We start from the raw sequence: 14,821 nt of genomic DNA, 5'->3' as shown, positions 1-14,821 counted from the left end.
ATACTGAAACTGTCGGAGAAAGCTTAGGCAACTTGTACAGAAGAGATTATCTTAGTTCTTTATCACCTGGAGACTTAATAGATAATCAGGATTTCCCAGGTACAATACATTGAAATAATCCAGCCTAGAAAGAATCAGCACCTTCACCATTATTATCCGTGCAACCCCTGGAAGAAAGCCTAGGAATTTTCTTTAGCAATCTTAAAATCAGGAAGCAGGATTTCATCACCGCCATCTGAGCTTTGAAAGAAAGCTAAGTATCAAGCAGTATTTCTATATGTTTTTTTACCAACTCTGTCGTGGGGATGGGGGTATGCTGCTAGGCCAGATCCCCATTCAACTGGAAAGGGGTCACGGCCAAACATCAGGCACTCCGTTTTGTCTGAATTGCTTTGCAAATGATTCATTCTGAACCAAATCTCACTACTTCCATCCAAACTGTAAGCCTTTGCTTTGCTGTAGCTGAATCACCTTCATACGTAGGCAATAGCTGCATATCATCAGCATACAATATAATGTTGATGCCAAATGACTCACCAAAAAAAGCCAGTGGGGCCATATAAACATTAAAAAGAGGGGGGTCCCATTTTAATGGTTTTACCCCCAGAGAAAAAACGACTTTAGCCATACCACTTGTTTTCAATGCTCCAAGAAAGAGCTTAGCCAATCCAGTGTCACTTCAACCACCCCATCGTCTCCAACCTTTGTAAAAGAACTTCATGACACACAGTGTCAAAAAAATTGCAGCTCTAACTGAATTAAGGCCGCATTAAGGTTTGAAGTAATGGATTCCGAAATGACCATTGGTGCTGTCTCATGGTATGCTGGGCCAAGAACCCAGAATGAGATGGATGCAAAAGTTGCCGGTGTTAGCAATGCTGAGAGCTGGGACTTCAGTCTCTTCACGAATCTTGGAGGCGGGAGGTGGCAGAGAGACCATTCCAAAATTAGAGAGAACTTCAAAGTCAGTATTAGCTTTCTTAAAGAGGGGAATTACATTTGCCTTCTTCCACTAATCTGGTATTACACTACTAACCCAGAGAAGGAACATTTGGCCTAATGGATTCATACAGAAGACTCATGCTTTAAAGCAGTCCAAAAGTGCCCCCCAGCGACTTTCCTGAAAAAATACTCCAGTGCACAGGCAGTTTTGATGTACTGCATTGTTGCCCATGGTGATCAGCTCCAACCTGGGCCCTTCCCCCATTGGTAGAAAGTGTCCCCTCCCAACTCAGAATGGTGATAACATTCATGATCCACCAACTGATGTCAAAGGCAATAATGTTCTGGCATTCAAGCAATGCCACTTAAAGGCTAGATACCATAGAGATGATCTGCTGGTCCAGCCACTGCCAGAGACATAGGCCCTCCGGGAACAGGACAGATAACCCCACTCTGCCCTGTTTGTTGCAGTATCATTCGGCAATCATGTTGTCCACAAGCTCCTGCACCAGCACCCTCCTGAGCAATGACAGGAAGGCTCTCAGGGTCAGACAGATTGGCAAAAGCTCCAAAAGGCTTTTCAGTAGGTGGCTCTTTGCTGGAGACTAGAGGCCTCTAATCTACACCGCTCCACTCCACCCTCTTAACCCAGTAGTGATGCATCTGTCACAACTGTGAAGACTGTGTGAGGAAGAAAGAGTGGCCTGTCACAGCTCAAGTTAGCCTCATCTGCCTAACAGAAGATCCTAAGCCTTGTTCTGTGAGATCTGGAGTGAGTCAGAGGCAGCCCTGAGATGCTGTGCCCACTGAAACCTGAGGTTCCACCGCAGGCCATCTAGTGTTTGGGACAAGAAGGCTGCACAAGGCTAGAAGTATCAGAGCCATCCTCACTGAGATCCAGAATTTAGCCCGAAACATTGGAACCATATCCTGAACGTCTCATACTCGCTACAGTGGTAGAAATACCTTAAACTTAAACTACCATGTCTAGGACAGCCTCAATGAAAACAGTTCCCCGTGTGGGGCTCAGCTGGGACTTCAGGAAGATCCAGGAAGATGGAGTACCTACACCAGGGAGCCTGAGTGCATAGGTGTGACGTGACATCGGAAACCTTAGTTGGAGTCAAAGGGAGCCTCATCTGCCCTGCTGCTGTCACAACCCGTGGACCAGGTCGGTGGAACCCAAGGTCGGATTCAGGACAAAAAGGACCTGAAAAAGAAGGGGATAGAGTCCAGACCATTAGGGGATGTCCAGGCCGTGCAGGTAGGGGTTGTCCACTCTTCTGGGGGAGAAGTTCCTGCAGGACGGTGATGAACAGGGCACAGCTGTGAAATCCAGATGATGGATGAGATCCTTGGAGTCGCCCACAAGCTGTCCCATGTCAGTCGCCGGATTGCAATGCGGTCAGTGGTCAGACGAACCATCAACAAACCTTGGCAAAAGCAGGAAGAAGCTGCAGGGATGTTTGCAGGATTTTGGGGACCAGCAAGATCCAAACAACTCGACCCTTGGAGAGGATTCCGGGCTGGCCCTCACCAAGCAGGAGATCCAGCAGTAACCATTGGAGCCCCTACGAGGACCCACTGGCAGCAGGCATAGGGAGTTGCAGGGAGGCCTCAGCAGCAAGGGCGTTTTTTTTTTAAGGGCATCCTCCTCTCCCCCACCTGTTTCTTGCCTCTCGTTTCTTTTTTTTAATTAAATGAATCCTCCCTGCAGTAAATGTTGATTGCTCAGCTATCAGCAAAGCTTCTGACCCTCGCTGTGTGCAGGTTAGGTAGTCACAACAGACAGGCACGTGCACTCACTGCACACGTGCCATGTTGCAGGATTTTCATGGCTTGCCTAATTTAAGCCCTTGATTCTGTGGCATGCCAGAGCGTAGGGCCACTCCTCTCCCAGGATGTCCACCACCTTTGACTGAATGCAATTGCGCGCTTCAGGCTGCAGCCCATGCTTCCCCAAACAGTGTGTCAATCAGCAAGGGTTCCAGGTTTCCCAACTCGCCACAGTGTGGGAAGATCAGCCAACCTGACGAGTTTGGAACGAGATGGCACGATTAGAGGTAGTGCATACGGCAGGCGTTATCACAAGTGACGCTACCTCACATGCTGTGAAGAGATACCGTGCAAATTTCAGTTTTACAGAAACATGCACACTGTAGGTGTTGTCAGATTGGTCTACTTCCATGTTAAATGGTTGATATTTGATTTTAACTTGGCCTTGCCTGTGTGTTTTAGTGGTTTTTGGTGGCACCCGTACTACCTGAGAACTTTTGCTACTAATGTCAGCACATAGCACTGGCTCAGGTTGCAGCAGAGCAGTCACTATGAAGCGGTGGAGGTATAGCTCCTTTCTCAAGACCCTCCCCATGAAGTGGTACTGGTCGCAAGACATCATGCAGGGTTGTCAAGCAATTGTACCAAAGATAAGTGTATACTTGCAGCCCCTTGGGCCGGGTGGTTTGGCAGCATCTATTGACTCTTGCGCAGCACCACCCAGGGGCTCGCGCAGGGTCCGTGCAGCTCCTGTGTGTCTTTCGTTTGGTAAGTAAACAGTTATTTTTTTATTTTAATTCCTTCTCTTCTGTCTTGCTGCTTTAATGGCAGCAATTAGAATTGGGCGAGCGTAAACATTTACAGGGAAAGCCAAGAGACTTCAATAGCTCTTACAGCCCTTGCACAAGCTCAGTCTTGGCAACATTTGGCTTGTAAATCATGCAGCAAGCACATTAGAACATGATAAGATAGGTGCCACCAAAAGTTGAAAAGTGTACTATAAAAAGTTATAGCTTTTTACCCTAGTATATCAGATTCTCTCTATTTAGAAGTGACCGTTTTTAGATGTGAACGGAGAAATATCAACACACTTCTCAGATGAATGTGCTTAGGAGAACAAGGAGGCAGTCTTCTACAACAAACAGAAAATACGTTTTTTTTCCAATGCACATTGTGAACACAAGTATTTGAAAGTGCTTTAATACGTGCCTTTGAACAAGAAAGAGGCTTGGTGAAATAAAATGTTTGCGTAAGATCACACACTTCGATCCAGCAGAGAAGCCAGGAATGATCCCAGATTTTCCAATTTCATTCTGTGCAGTTGTGACTAGAGTGATATTTAAGACTAATGCTTTGTCATTAACTTTTAAAAGATGTGAATAGAGTGTGGGTGATAAGCACCTGTTATTTTCTGTATTATTTCATTTGACACCTTTCACTTCATTGAGGTTGGTGTAAAAATGTCCCTATTTCCAAGGAGTATTTTATTTAATCAGATGTGTTTGTCTGGCTTTGTTTTTCATGTAACATTCTATTCTTCCATGGTGCATATTGCAGGCCATGACTGAAACTGCTATAGTTGGGGGTGAAAGTCATGGGAATCTCTACAATGCTGGTCACTACTATAAAGGGGTTCACACTACTTGCGCTTCCAGTACTTGCATACTTTATCAGATCAACAGAATGGCAGTCTCTTTTTCCTACAGTGGTACGGTTGAGGTGAGTGTGTTTACAAGTGTTAAAATACAGGCTATGTTAGATGATTTATTTTCGGGCACACAGAGATTTGCCTGTGAGTGACACAATGCTGAACCCAGACCAGGATTTTAACATAGGTGCCCATGTTATATGGTCATCAGCTGTAGATATTGGGCCTGATCACCTCCAGTGAGAGCTCAGCTGGTTATGGCGGTTCCAAAAGGACCTCAAGCTGAGCCAAAGCCGACCCTCTGACTCGAGCATTCAGTTGTTTGCCCTTCTCTGCTCCTATCCCTTCCTTTCTGACAACTTCAGCACGCACCTGCTCTTTTTCCACCTCACTTAAGAAAAATACATTTTTAACTTTCCATTATACTGAACAATTAGACTCGGACTGTCTTCTAGGAGATGATGTGTTGCGAGATTGTTAGCAATGAGTGGGGTGGAGCAGGGGTGTTGAGCTTAGTATTTACACTCTCTGGGAAGTGTAATTATGCATGAAATTAAGTGTTAATTAATGAGCCTCAACCTCCTACATGTCTCATTTATATACTAGTGGGGCTACCTTATGCCTCAATTACGAGTGCCTGAAGGAGGTGATAGTTAACTCACCTCTTGAAAGCTGATACACTAGGGTTGAGATTTTAAAGTGTGCAATAAATTTCACTTACTACAAATTTGAGCCCTCTAAGATGGGTTTAGCTTGCAGTGTTGGTCTTACTCCCCACCACCTTCAAAATGCACCAGCCACCACTGTTCAGCAGCACAACAAAGAAGGAGTCCCACACAACAGGATTTGAAGGGAGATTGCTGCTCTTTGAGTTGCAAAGTGCTGGAGGCTGAGGCTGCTTGGAGCTCGAAGGTCTTTGGAGGAAGAGTCAACAAGCCTTAGAAACAGCACTGGTCGTGGTGCTTAGGGGTTCCAGTGCAGCGGCTACAGCAAGGGCTCACTGTCTCCCAAGATGGACAGAAGACAAGTTGAACTTAGAGAGGGCCATAGAACAACCACCTGTGTAGCTGAGCCTCTGGATGCCCGTAGAACAGAAGGATCCAACAGCCAGTCGTTGTCATCGAGATGTCTGCAGATGCAGGGGGGACTCCTTCGCTCCAAGGAAGATTCCTTACCGCTTCCTGATGCAGACAGAGTCCTTGTAACCCTGGAGGATGCACAGCCACGGATGTTGCAGACTTCTTGCAGGAGCTGGAGAACAAATGTTGCAACGGGAGCCCTCTTACTGGATACAGTTGTTTCAATTTCTGACCAACAGCAGTTCCTGGAGGTCAGGTGCAGAAGTGTCTTGCAGAGAGTTCTTTGAAGAGTTTTGTTCAATTAATTTACGGTACCACCCTCAGGGGAGTCGCTTTAAGTAATCTAGAAAGGGGGTTGGACAAGGTCTGCGGCAACCCACCTATCACAGGGTGTCAAGAATGTCACCTAGTTGGCCTAACCAGTCAGATGCTCCCAGGGGCCTCTGCCCATCTTGTTTTCAAGATGGTAGAATCAAGGGCCCATCTTGAAGAGCTCTGTGCAAATCCCTAGGGGAGGAACTGGACAGGGGGGTGGTCACTCCCCTGTCCTTTGTGCAGTTTCACTCCAGAGTGGGAACCAAGGGTTTAGTACTGGTGCAAACCGGTTTATGCAAGGAGGGCAGCAAATGTGCCCCTGAAGGCTTTCTGGTGACGTTCAGAGGCCCCAACCCCAGCCTAGAGACACCCATTTTCAGAGGGAGAGGTGGTCACACCTCTTCCCTACAGGAAATCCTTTGTTCTGCCTTTGCCTGCCTGAGTAAGGCTCAGCAGCAGGAGGGCAGAACAGTGTCTAGGCTCGGCAGCATCACAGGCTGGCATGCAGACCCTTCAAAGCTGTACAGGCACATATGGGGGATCCTCTAAGGAACCCCCACAGTACATGGTATCATGCACCTAACACTGGAATTTGTGTAGATGCACGATTCCAACATGTTTGATACCAAACATGCCTACGTTCGGAGAAGCCATTAGGTAGCTGGACATCTCGTGTTGACCAGTGCTTACTACATATCTTAAGATGGCTTCCCAGCACTTACAAAGCTCAGAGAATAGAGTCTATGGTTTGTAGGGGTACCGCTGCTCATGCAGGGGGCAGAAGGACCTACTATAGGGGAAATTTACAGTGTCTAAGTGCAGTGACTGCGATATAAGGCAAGCCTTATATCTAAAGTGAAAGGTGTATGCACCATTTCACACCGGCTGCAATGGCAGACCTGCAGACACGGTTTGCATGGGCTCCCATGGTTGGCATAATACATGCTGCAGCCCATGGGAGACCCATAGGGTATCAATGCCCTGGGTAGTTAAGTTCCATTTACCAGGGACTTAGAGGGGGACCCCAGTATGCCAATGTTGGGTGAAGGAATCACTTACCAAGTCAATTTTAGGGAAGAGAGCACATACACTGGTGTCCTGGTTAGCACGATTCCAGTGTACTACAGTCTAAACACACTGTCACCAGGCAAAAAGTGGGGGTAACTCAGAAAGATCCTACTTTCCTACAGCAGGCTAGCACATACACCCAGCAATGGCATGTAAGGTGTACAGTGTGGTCCAAGTAGCTGCTTTGCAAATGTCAGCTTTTGGAATGTTGCCCAGGACGGCCACAGAGGCTCCTTTCTTCCGAGTAGAGGGGGCTCCAGCAGGAGTGGGCAGAGTCCTCTAAGCTTTAGAGTACCATGTCTGGATGCATCTAACTATCTATCTGGCAATGGATGACTTGACTAAAGCCTTGCCTTTATGGGGTTTGGAGAAAGCAACAAAGAGCTGTTGTGTCGTCCTAAATGGTTTGGCTCTGTCAACAGTACATGAGGGCTTGTTTTACATCCAAAGTATGGAAAGCATGTTCGACGACTGAATCAGGTTGGGGGAAAAAGACACGAAGTTCAATGAACTTGTTAAGGTGAAAGTGAGAGGCATCTTAAAGAGGAACTTGGGGTTAATGCGAAGGACAACCTCATACGTATGAACATCAAGAAGGGTTCCTTCCAGAGTTAAAGCATGTGGCTCACTGACAAGCCTGAGTGAAGTGATACCTTCCATGGGAGGAACTGAAGGGGGCAGGAGTGGAGGGGCTCAAAGAGAGGGCCCATGAGTCTTATAAGTACCATGTTGAGAGTCACTGCCGGGGGTCGATGGCACCCAAGGAGAAATGACCCTCTTGAGACCCTCCATGAAAGCTTTCATGACTGGAATCCTGAAGAGAAAGATGTGTGTCTATTCCGAAGGTAGACAGCAGTGGCAGCCAGGTGTTGTCACATGGAGGTAAAGGCTAGACCAGAAACCTGCAAGTGGATTAAGAGGAAGATTATGACCTGCACTGTGGCTTTAAAAGGATCAATATCTTGAGTGACGGTAGTACACACATTTCTTACACTTGGCCACATAGCAGGCACGGGTAATAGGCATCCTTGAGAATGCTCATGCATTTAATTGGAAGATTAAGGTACACACATTCTATGACCTTGGGAGCCAAATCTCAAGCTTGAGAGATCTGGAGTCTAGGTGCCTGATTTCTCCATGGTTCTGTGTGAGAAGGAGCAGCTTGTTTAGGAGCCTCTTGTGTGGAACCAGAGAGAGTTTGCGCAGAGATGTGAACCAGGGGCATTGGACCCATGTGGGAGCCACTAGGATGAGCGTGAAGGACGTCTGCCAAAGCCTCCGAACTTGTGAAGGATGTCTGCCAAAGCCTCCGAACTTCAAGGGGGTTGAGAGACACGGAAAAGTATAGGCAAATATCTCTGACCAGTTCATCTATACTGCAATACTGCTGGACCATGGGTGGGGAAATGCAAAGTTTGGGCATGTGGCGTTTTCTTCAGTTTCAAACAAGCTATTTCTTGGAAGCACCATCTCTGGAAGTAGCAGAGTAGGTCTTGTGGAGTTCCCACTTGTGGACTTGCTGTGCATTCTGCTGAGGATATCAGCAAAGTCGTCCATCTTTGGAAGGTACTCTGCTAGCAAATGGATTTTGTGCTCTGGATTAGCTGTGAGGGTTGTGAAGATCACGTGCCCCTCTGGTTCTGAAAAATAATACATGGCTGTCCTTCCAGACAAAAACCTTGCCTAACAAGTGAGATAGGACAGCCTTCATCGTTGGTGGGCAACTAGGAGTTCCAGGTAGTTGATATGGAGGCCCTGGTGTGCAACCCATTGCATCAGTTTCAACAGTCCTCTGTAGAACTGGGGCAAAAAAGGCCGCCCCTGCAACAGGGTCTTGGTGATCAATCACTGAAGACAGGGACAATATTTGGTGGCAAATCAACACTAGTTTGTCCCCATGACCCTCCTTCCGAGCACTGTTGCTCTAAGTATTCCTTCAACAGACGCATGTGTAACCTGGCATGGAGTACTATGGCAATGCAGGAGGCCATCATGCCTAGGAGGTGTATGACTGTTTTGAATGTGACCTGTTTATCTGGTTGGAAAAAGAGGCAGCAGTGCTTCAAGGGACTGGATCTTGGCAGAGTGCAGATAGGCCACAGATACCTCCAGGTTGAGAATAGCTTCCAAGTAAGATTGGATCTGTAGGCGGGTTGGAAGTGGGATTTTGCAGCGTTAATGGTAAACCGTAATTTGTGACCTGTGAGTTTGTGGCATTGCTGGTGGGTGGCATTCTTGATCAGCAGCGAGAAGGGACAATGTGGACGCCATGTCTGCGCAGGTGTGCGGCCACCACAGCAAAGCACTTGGTGAAAACCAGAGATGTGGCGATGGGCCGCAAGTATGTCAGGTCAAGCACGGTCATTAATTCGCCTAGCTAGAGAAGCAGAATAACATCCTGGAGTGTGAACATATATAATTGCTGTGACAGGACTTGGTGGTCTGGTTGAAAATAAGGGATTAGTGCCTAGAAGGACTGTATCCTCACAGTGTTTAGATAAGCCATGCCAACTTCTGAGTTGAGTATTGCCCCCAGGCAGGGCTGTATCTGGAGAGGTTGGATGTCTGAGTTTGTAACATTGATGGAAAACCCTAGTTGGTGAAGCAGGTTTATTGTGACCTGTGTGTGGCAATTTAGATGGGTGCCACTCTTGATGAGCCAGTCATCCACATAAAGGAAGACATGGACACCCTGTCTCCGCAAATGAACAGCCACCACTGCAAGGCACTTGGTGAACACCTTGGGTGCAGTGGCACCTTGAACTGACAATGCTTTCCGTGACTAAAAACCTGAGATACTGGCAATGTGCTGGATGGATCTGAATGAGGAAATAAGCACCTTTCAGGTCAAGAGTGGTCATGAAGTTACCTTGTTGTTGCATGATATAACATCCTGAAGAGCAACCAAGTGGAAATATTCGGAAAGAATGTATTTGTTTAGGGGCTTGAGGTGCAGAATTGATAGGCGAGAACTGTCTGTTTTGGGGGATCAGGAAGTACAGAGAGTATGCTCCCATGCCATGCTGATGGTGGGTGACAGGTTCCATGCCCCATTTTGAGAAGGAGTGCTTGGACCTCTTTTCCCTTAGTAGCCTTTGGTGTTCGGTGTTATGAGGAAAATCTGTGTTTGGGAGGTGTAATGGCAGAAGGCGTGGAAATGAGCTCTACACAATAACCACACTGGATAATATCCAACATTTGTAGGCAATCCCCAACATGTGTTGTGTGATCTGGGTGAAGGAGATGCAGCCTGGGCTTAGTGGTGGTGGTAGTTCCTTTGTAGGAGACACATTTACCCATGCCTTTTGCATTCTTGCCTCTGTAGGACCCTCCAGAATAGCCTTTAGGAGAGGACTGCTGGGCCTGTGGAAGCTGGTAAGACGTGGAGACACCAGGCTAGGTGGTTTTTGAGCCTCCACAATAGGGTGTGAGGTGAAACGAGTTGCAAGGAGCAGGTGTCTCAGGGATACCCTTCGCTTTTGCTATCTCTTTAATTGTTTCAACATCTGGTCAAACTGCAGCCTGAACAGATGGTAACCATCAAACTGCAGGCTGAGTTCTGACTTGAACCTGGAGATACTGAGCCACGCATGCCTGCACAGAAGGAAACTGGAGTTGACCCCACTAGAAGCTGTATCTATGGCATCCAATGTACAGCGGGTGGGGGTATTGGAGATCTGCTTTCCTTTCAAGACAATCTCATAGCCCTTTTCCTGTGCTCCTCTGGGAGATGTTGGAGGAGTTACTCCATCTCATCCCAATGGGCACAGTCATATTTGGAGAGAAACCCAATAGACTTGGCTAATCACCAATGGTTGTCCTATTGTGCATCTACCCTCTTACCCACAGCATCTATTTGTTTGATCTCTTTATCTGGTGGAGGGGCAGCCTGTGAGTTAGCCCTGTTACTGGCATTAGGGAGTCAGGCAGGAGTTAGCCTTGAATGTACAGGGTCTCAGTAGGGAAAGGTTTGAATTTCTTGTCCACCATGGGTGTAATGACCTTAGCGAGGACGGAGACATTAAAGATGTCAGGGGTGTGACGTAGCATGAACCTGAGCATGAGGAGGTACTGGGTGGAGCGGTGGGACAGGACAGGATCTCAAAAAGAAAGTCATTCTCCAAAGGGTCAGAGTGTAGATCCACCTTGTGGAAGGAGACAGCCCTACTAATCACTTCATAGTAGGATGTGGAGTCGTCAGGAGGGAGGGAGAGGCAATGTACAGGTTGGGATCTGAGTCCCAGGGATCACCCTATGGAGGAATGTCGAAGGTTTCCCTTAATTCCAGGCCCCCCATGTCTGAGTGAGGTGAGGGAAGAGAGTCACCTGGAGAAGTGGGTGGGGAAGGCGGGAGATTGACAGGCAAAGGGCTAGTAGCCTTCTCCACTTTTGTGCATTGCCTGGGTGGAAGTGCCAAGTCCAAGACTTCCTCAATGGACAGCTGATGTTTGGACGGCTGTCAAGCAGATCCCAGAGAGTGGGTAAGAAGCCGGCCTGTGTAGGGAATGAATCATCAAGTGTTTCTGCCGGGAATCAATCTTCTCTTGAAGTTAGTGGAGGATCAGCTCCACAGTACCAGAGCCGTTGCCAGTCTTGGTGGTCGGCTCGAGGCTCTGTATTGCAGCGCTATTATCGCTGCCGAAGAGGACAGCCACGAAGGTCAGGTTGGCTCTGAAGTGGGCACAGAATTGTTCAGCGCTGAGCTGGAGTTGCGTCCGAAAGTATTGGTAGGTGCTGACTATGGCCCTAAGGCAGTGCTGCCCGGCAGCCTGTGTCTGGTGCTCCAGGGCAGCTGGACTGCTCAGCTTGTGAGCCGTATCAAGAGGTGGGAATATCATACTCATGGATGGTTGAGCTGGTGGAAGATCCTCGATTTCCAGATTGGAGCTGGTGCTCTCAGAGGAGAAAGTCAACAGTGGTGTTCCCCCTCGATGTCCCCGGGGACAAAGAGGTCTGGGGTGTCGTCTCTGTTCCTATGAGACATCTCCAGACATCCAGCCCGATGGTTGCAGAGGGCTTTCTTAAAGCGGAAGGAGGGGCAGGATTCACAAGCAACCTTGTTGTGCTCAGGAGAAAGACACAAATTATAGCACTGATGGAATTCAATCCGATGGTTTTACATGGTAGCGAGGACAGTGGTGGAATGGTGTCAGTTCTATTATCAGGGAGGCATTAGGGGTGGTGGGAGCATTTGGGAGATTGAAGAAGGTCCCAAATGGGTAAAGACTCATGGGGGGCCGAGTCAGACTGAAAGTCGGCAGCCAAAGCTCAAGTTATTGACCTGAGATGAAGAGAAAATAACAAGATCTAGAAACAGAAGGAGTGAAGGACACAGTGTAGGCCGAACAGAGCACCACAATGGTGTCGAACTGAAGCACAAGAACAGATATCCGAACTAGATGGGAGAAAAATAAATTATCCAACAATGGAGTCGATGACCAAATGTATTAAGAGGAGGAGTCACAGTACCTTATGACTTGAAAGACTTCTTTGAATAAAAAACAACTTGCACACATCTGGGCGCAACACTAGATGGCAGTAGTATGCACAGCATGTGTATCTTCAGCCAGACATGCCTCAAACACTACAATTATGGGAAACAAATAAATTCTTCTGTGTAGGAATGTAGTGTTTTTCTGCCAGCATCTATTAGGAAGCAACTGCAAGTAAAAATCAATGAAATAAAGCAAAAACACTATAGAGTGGTGCAGTGTGTCTTTAATGACCACTGTTCACAAGAAAATGAGCAGAAAGAGGCCTAAATTTGTCTGATAAAACAACATGTTTCAAACTTACGTATAAGAGGAAAGACTGCTGTCATATGTCGACACTATGCCGTAGTTTTCTTCATTATACCGAAACATATCATTGGGATCCCATCCATTAGTCTAGAAGGGAAAAAAACACATGCTTTATTATATATGTTATGGAGCAATTAGCAAAGGTTACTCACCACAGAAACCCCAGAATTCCTAAAACACTTAGCTCCTTCACTAGTATGTTTTAATGTTCCAGGAGCAGATATATAATACTAAACTAAAAATACTTCACCTCTGAGTCAAAGTACATTATCGCTAAAATTGAGTTGAAGGGATAAATGCTGGTCTGAATGGAAGAGGGGGTTGATGGAATAAGAAGGAATGGTTTCTTACCTGTAACTCCAGTTCTCTCGTAGGGGTATTTCCATGATAGTCATAAGCACTGAATAGTTCGCGCGCCTGCGGGGACCCCGGAGCACTGTTGTGTAGTATATTCTTAAGTGCAATCATCAGCTCCTTGACAAAAAAGGTCTGTGAAAAACACTTAATAACAATGTGCAGCCTATGTGAACAGCTACACAGGCCAAATTGTTAGAAGAAAAAAACAGTTGTAGTGTAAATTCACGTTTAAACCTCTATTTATTCTATAAATACATAAATAAATACATTCTCATATTTTATTTACACCTCTCATGAGAATAAAACAATGTAGGGCAGTGTAGCCCATAGGCTGCCATTATACAGAATGAAAATAGAGCTGTGCCTTTAAGAAAGTAAAGTCTTCCTGTTTCCCATCATGCACAGCAAAAGGCAGTTGCCTCAGTTCTTTTTTGGAGGCTATTAACCTGACATGAAGAAAAACAAAACATTTGTTGGAGTACCAACCTCCATAATATTCATGTTCTATGTCAACTCCACCGGGGAGGAGGGAGGGTTGCTTATGACTATCATGGAAATACCCCTACGAGAGAACTGGAGTTACAGGTAAGAAACCATTCCTTCTCTCGTAGGGGATTTCCATGTATAGTCATAAGCACTGAATAGAGTAGCAAGCCCATCCCCATAACCGCGGTGGAGTAGATATAAGAATACTGAGAAAAACATGAATCATGCAAACGAATTCTTGAGCAAAGCCTGTCCAACCTGAGCATCTGCCCTAGCGTCTGTATCAAGGCAGTAATGCTTAGTAAAGGTATGGACCGACCTCCAAGTGGCAGCCTTGCATATTTCTGCCAAAGGGACATTTCTCATCAAGGCTACAGTAGCTGCTTTCCCTCTGGTAGAGTGGGCTTTTGGCCTACCACCAAGGGATTTGTTTGCTAGCTGATAACATAACATTATACATGAAACAATCCACCTGGATAAAGATTGTTTAGATGTGCCCAAACCTGTTCTGATTGGGCCATAGTTAATAAAAAGCTGTTGTGATTTTCGTAAGCTTTTTGTCCTGTCCAAGTAAAATTTCAAGACTCTCTTTACATCCAGAGAGTGCAGAGTTCTCTCAGCAGAAGTAGCTGGATTCTGAAAGAAAGTCGGTAATGAAATTGTTTGGTTCACATGGAAGTCGGAGACTACCTTAGGTAAAAATTTTGGATGAGTTCTCATTACCACTTTTGCAGAATGAAAAACCGTGTAGGGTTCCTGAGCGCAAAGGGCCTGGATTTCGCTGACCCTACGCGCTGAAGTGATTGCCACCAGAAAAGCAGCTTTCCATGTGAGATGTTGCAGCGATGCCTTATGTATCGGCTCGAATGGCGGCAGCATCAGACGTGATAAGACAACGTTCAGTTCCCATGGAGGAGAAGGCTTTCTAATGGGAGGAAAAACCTTCTTTAAACCTTCTAGGAAATCCTTAATAATCGGAATCTGAAAAAAGGAAGTTTGTGAAGGACTCTTTCTGTATGCCGTGACAGCCGCCAAGTGAACTTTTATTGACGACAGTTGTAAGCCCGATTTTGCCAAACTTAACAAGTATGGCAGGATAGATTGTTCTCCACAGGAAACCGGGTCAATGTTGTTGTGTAAACACCAAATGCAGAATCTCTTCCACTTGCTTGCATAGGCTGATCGTGTGGAAGGGCGCTTTGCTTCCTTCAGAATTTCCATACAGTCCTGAGGTAGGTTCAAGTGTCCATATTGCACTAGCTCAGGAGCCATGCTGCCAAACTCAACGATGAGGGGTTGGGATGAGATATCTGCCCTCTGAACTTCGTGAGCAGGTCCGGACGATATGG

The 14,821-nt window shown here is 46.6% G+C and overlaps 1 protein-coding gene across 11 annotated transcripts in view; it reads right to left on the bottom strand.

Moving 5' to 3' along the window:
- Positions 1-14,821, bottom strand: part of ATXN2 (ataxin 2) — a 1,121,476-nt gene that overhangs the window by 855,984 nt on the left and 250,671 nt on the right. For all 11 annotated transcript variants that reach the window (XM_069214846.1, XM_069214840.1, XM_069214837.1 and 8 more), the window contains exon 7: positions 12,625-12,716. In XM_069214846.1, the coding sequence (XP_069070947.1) occupies positions 12,625-12,716 (92 nt within the window). The remainder of the gene's footprint in view (positions 1-12,624; positions 12,717-14,821) is intronic.

Source organism: Pleurodeles waltl, chromosome 11 (assembly GCF_031143425.1).
Source record: "Pleurodeles waltl isolate 20211129_DDA chromosome 11, aPleWal1.hap1.20221129, whole genome shotgun sequence".
Classification (NCBI taxonomy): domain Eukaryota; kingdom Metazoa; phylum Chordata; class Amphibia; order Caudata; family Salamandridae; genus Pleurodeles; species Pleurodeles waltl.
The sequence above is the reverse complement of the archived record's forward strand: the minus strand, read 5'-3'. Positions and strand labels throughout refer to the sequence as shown.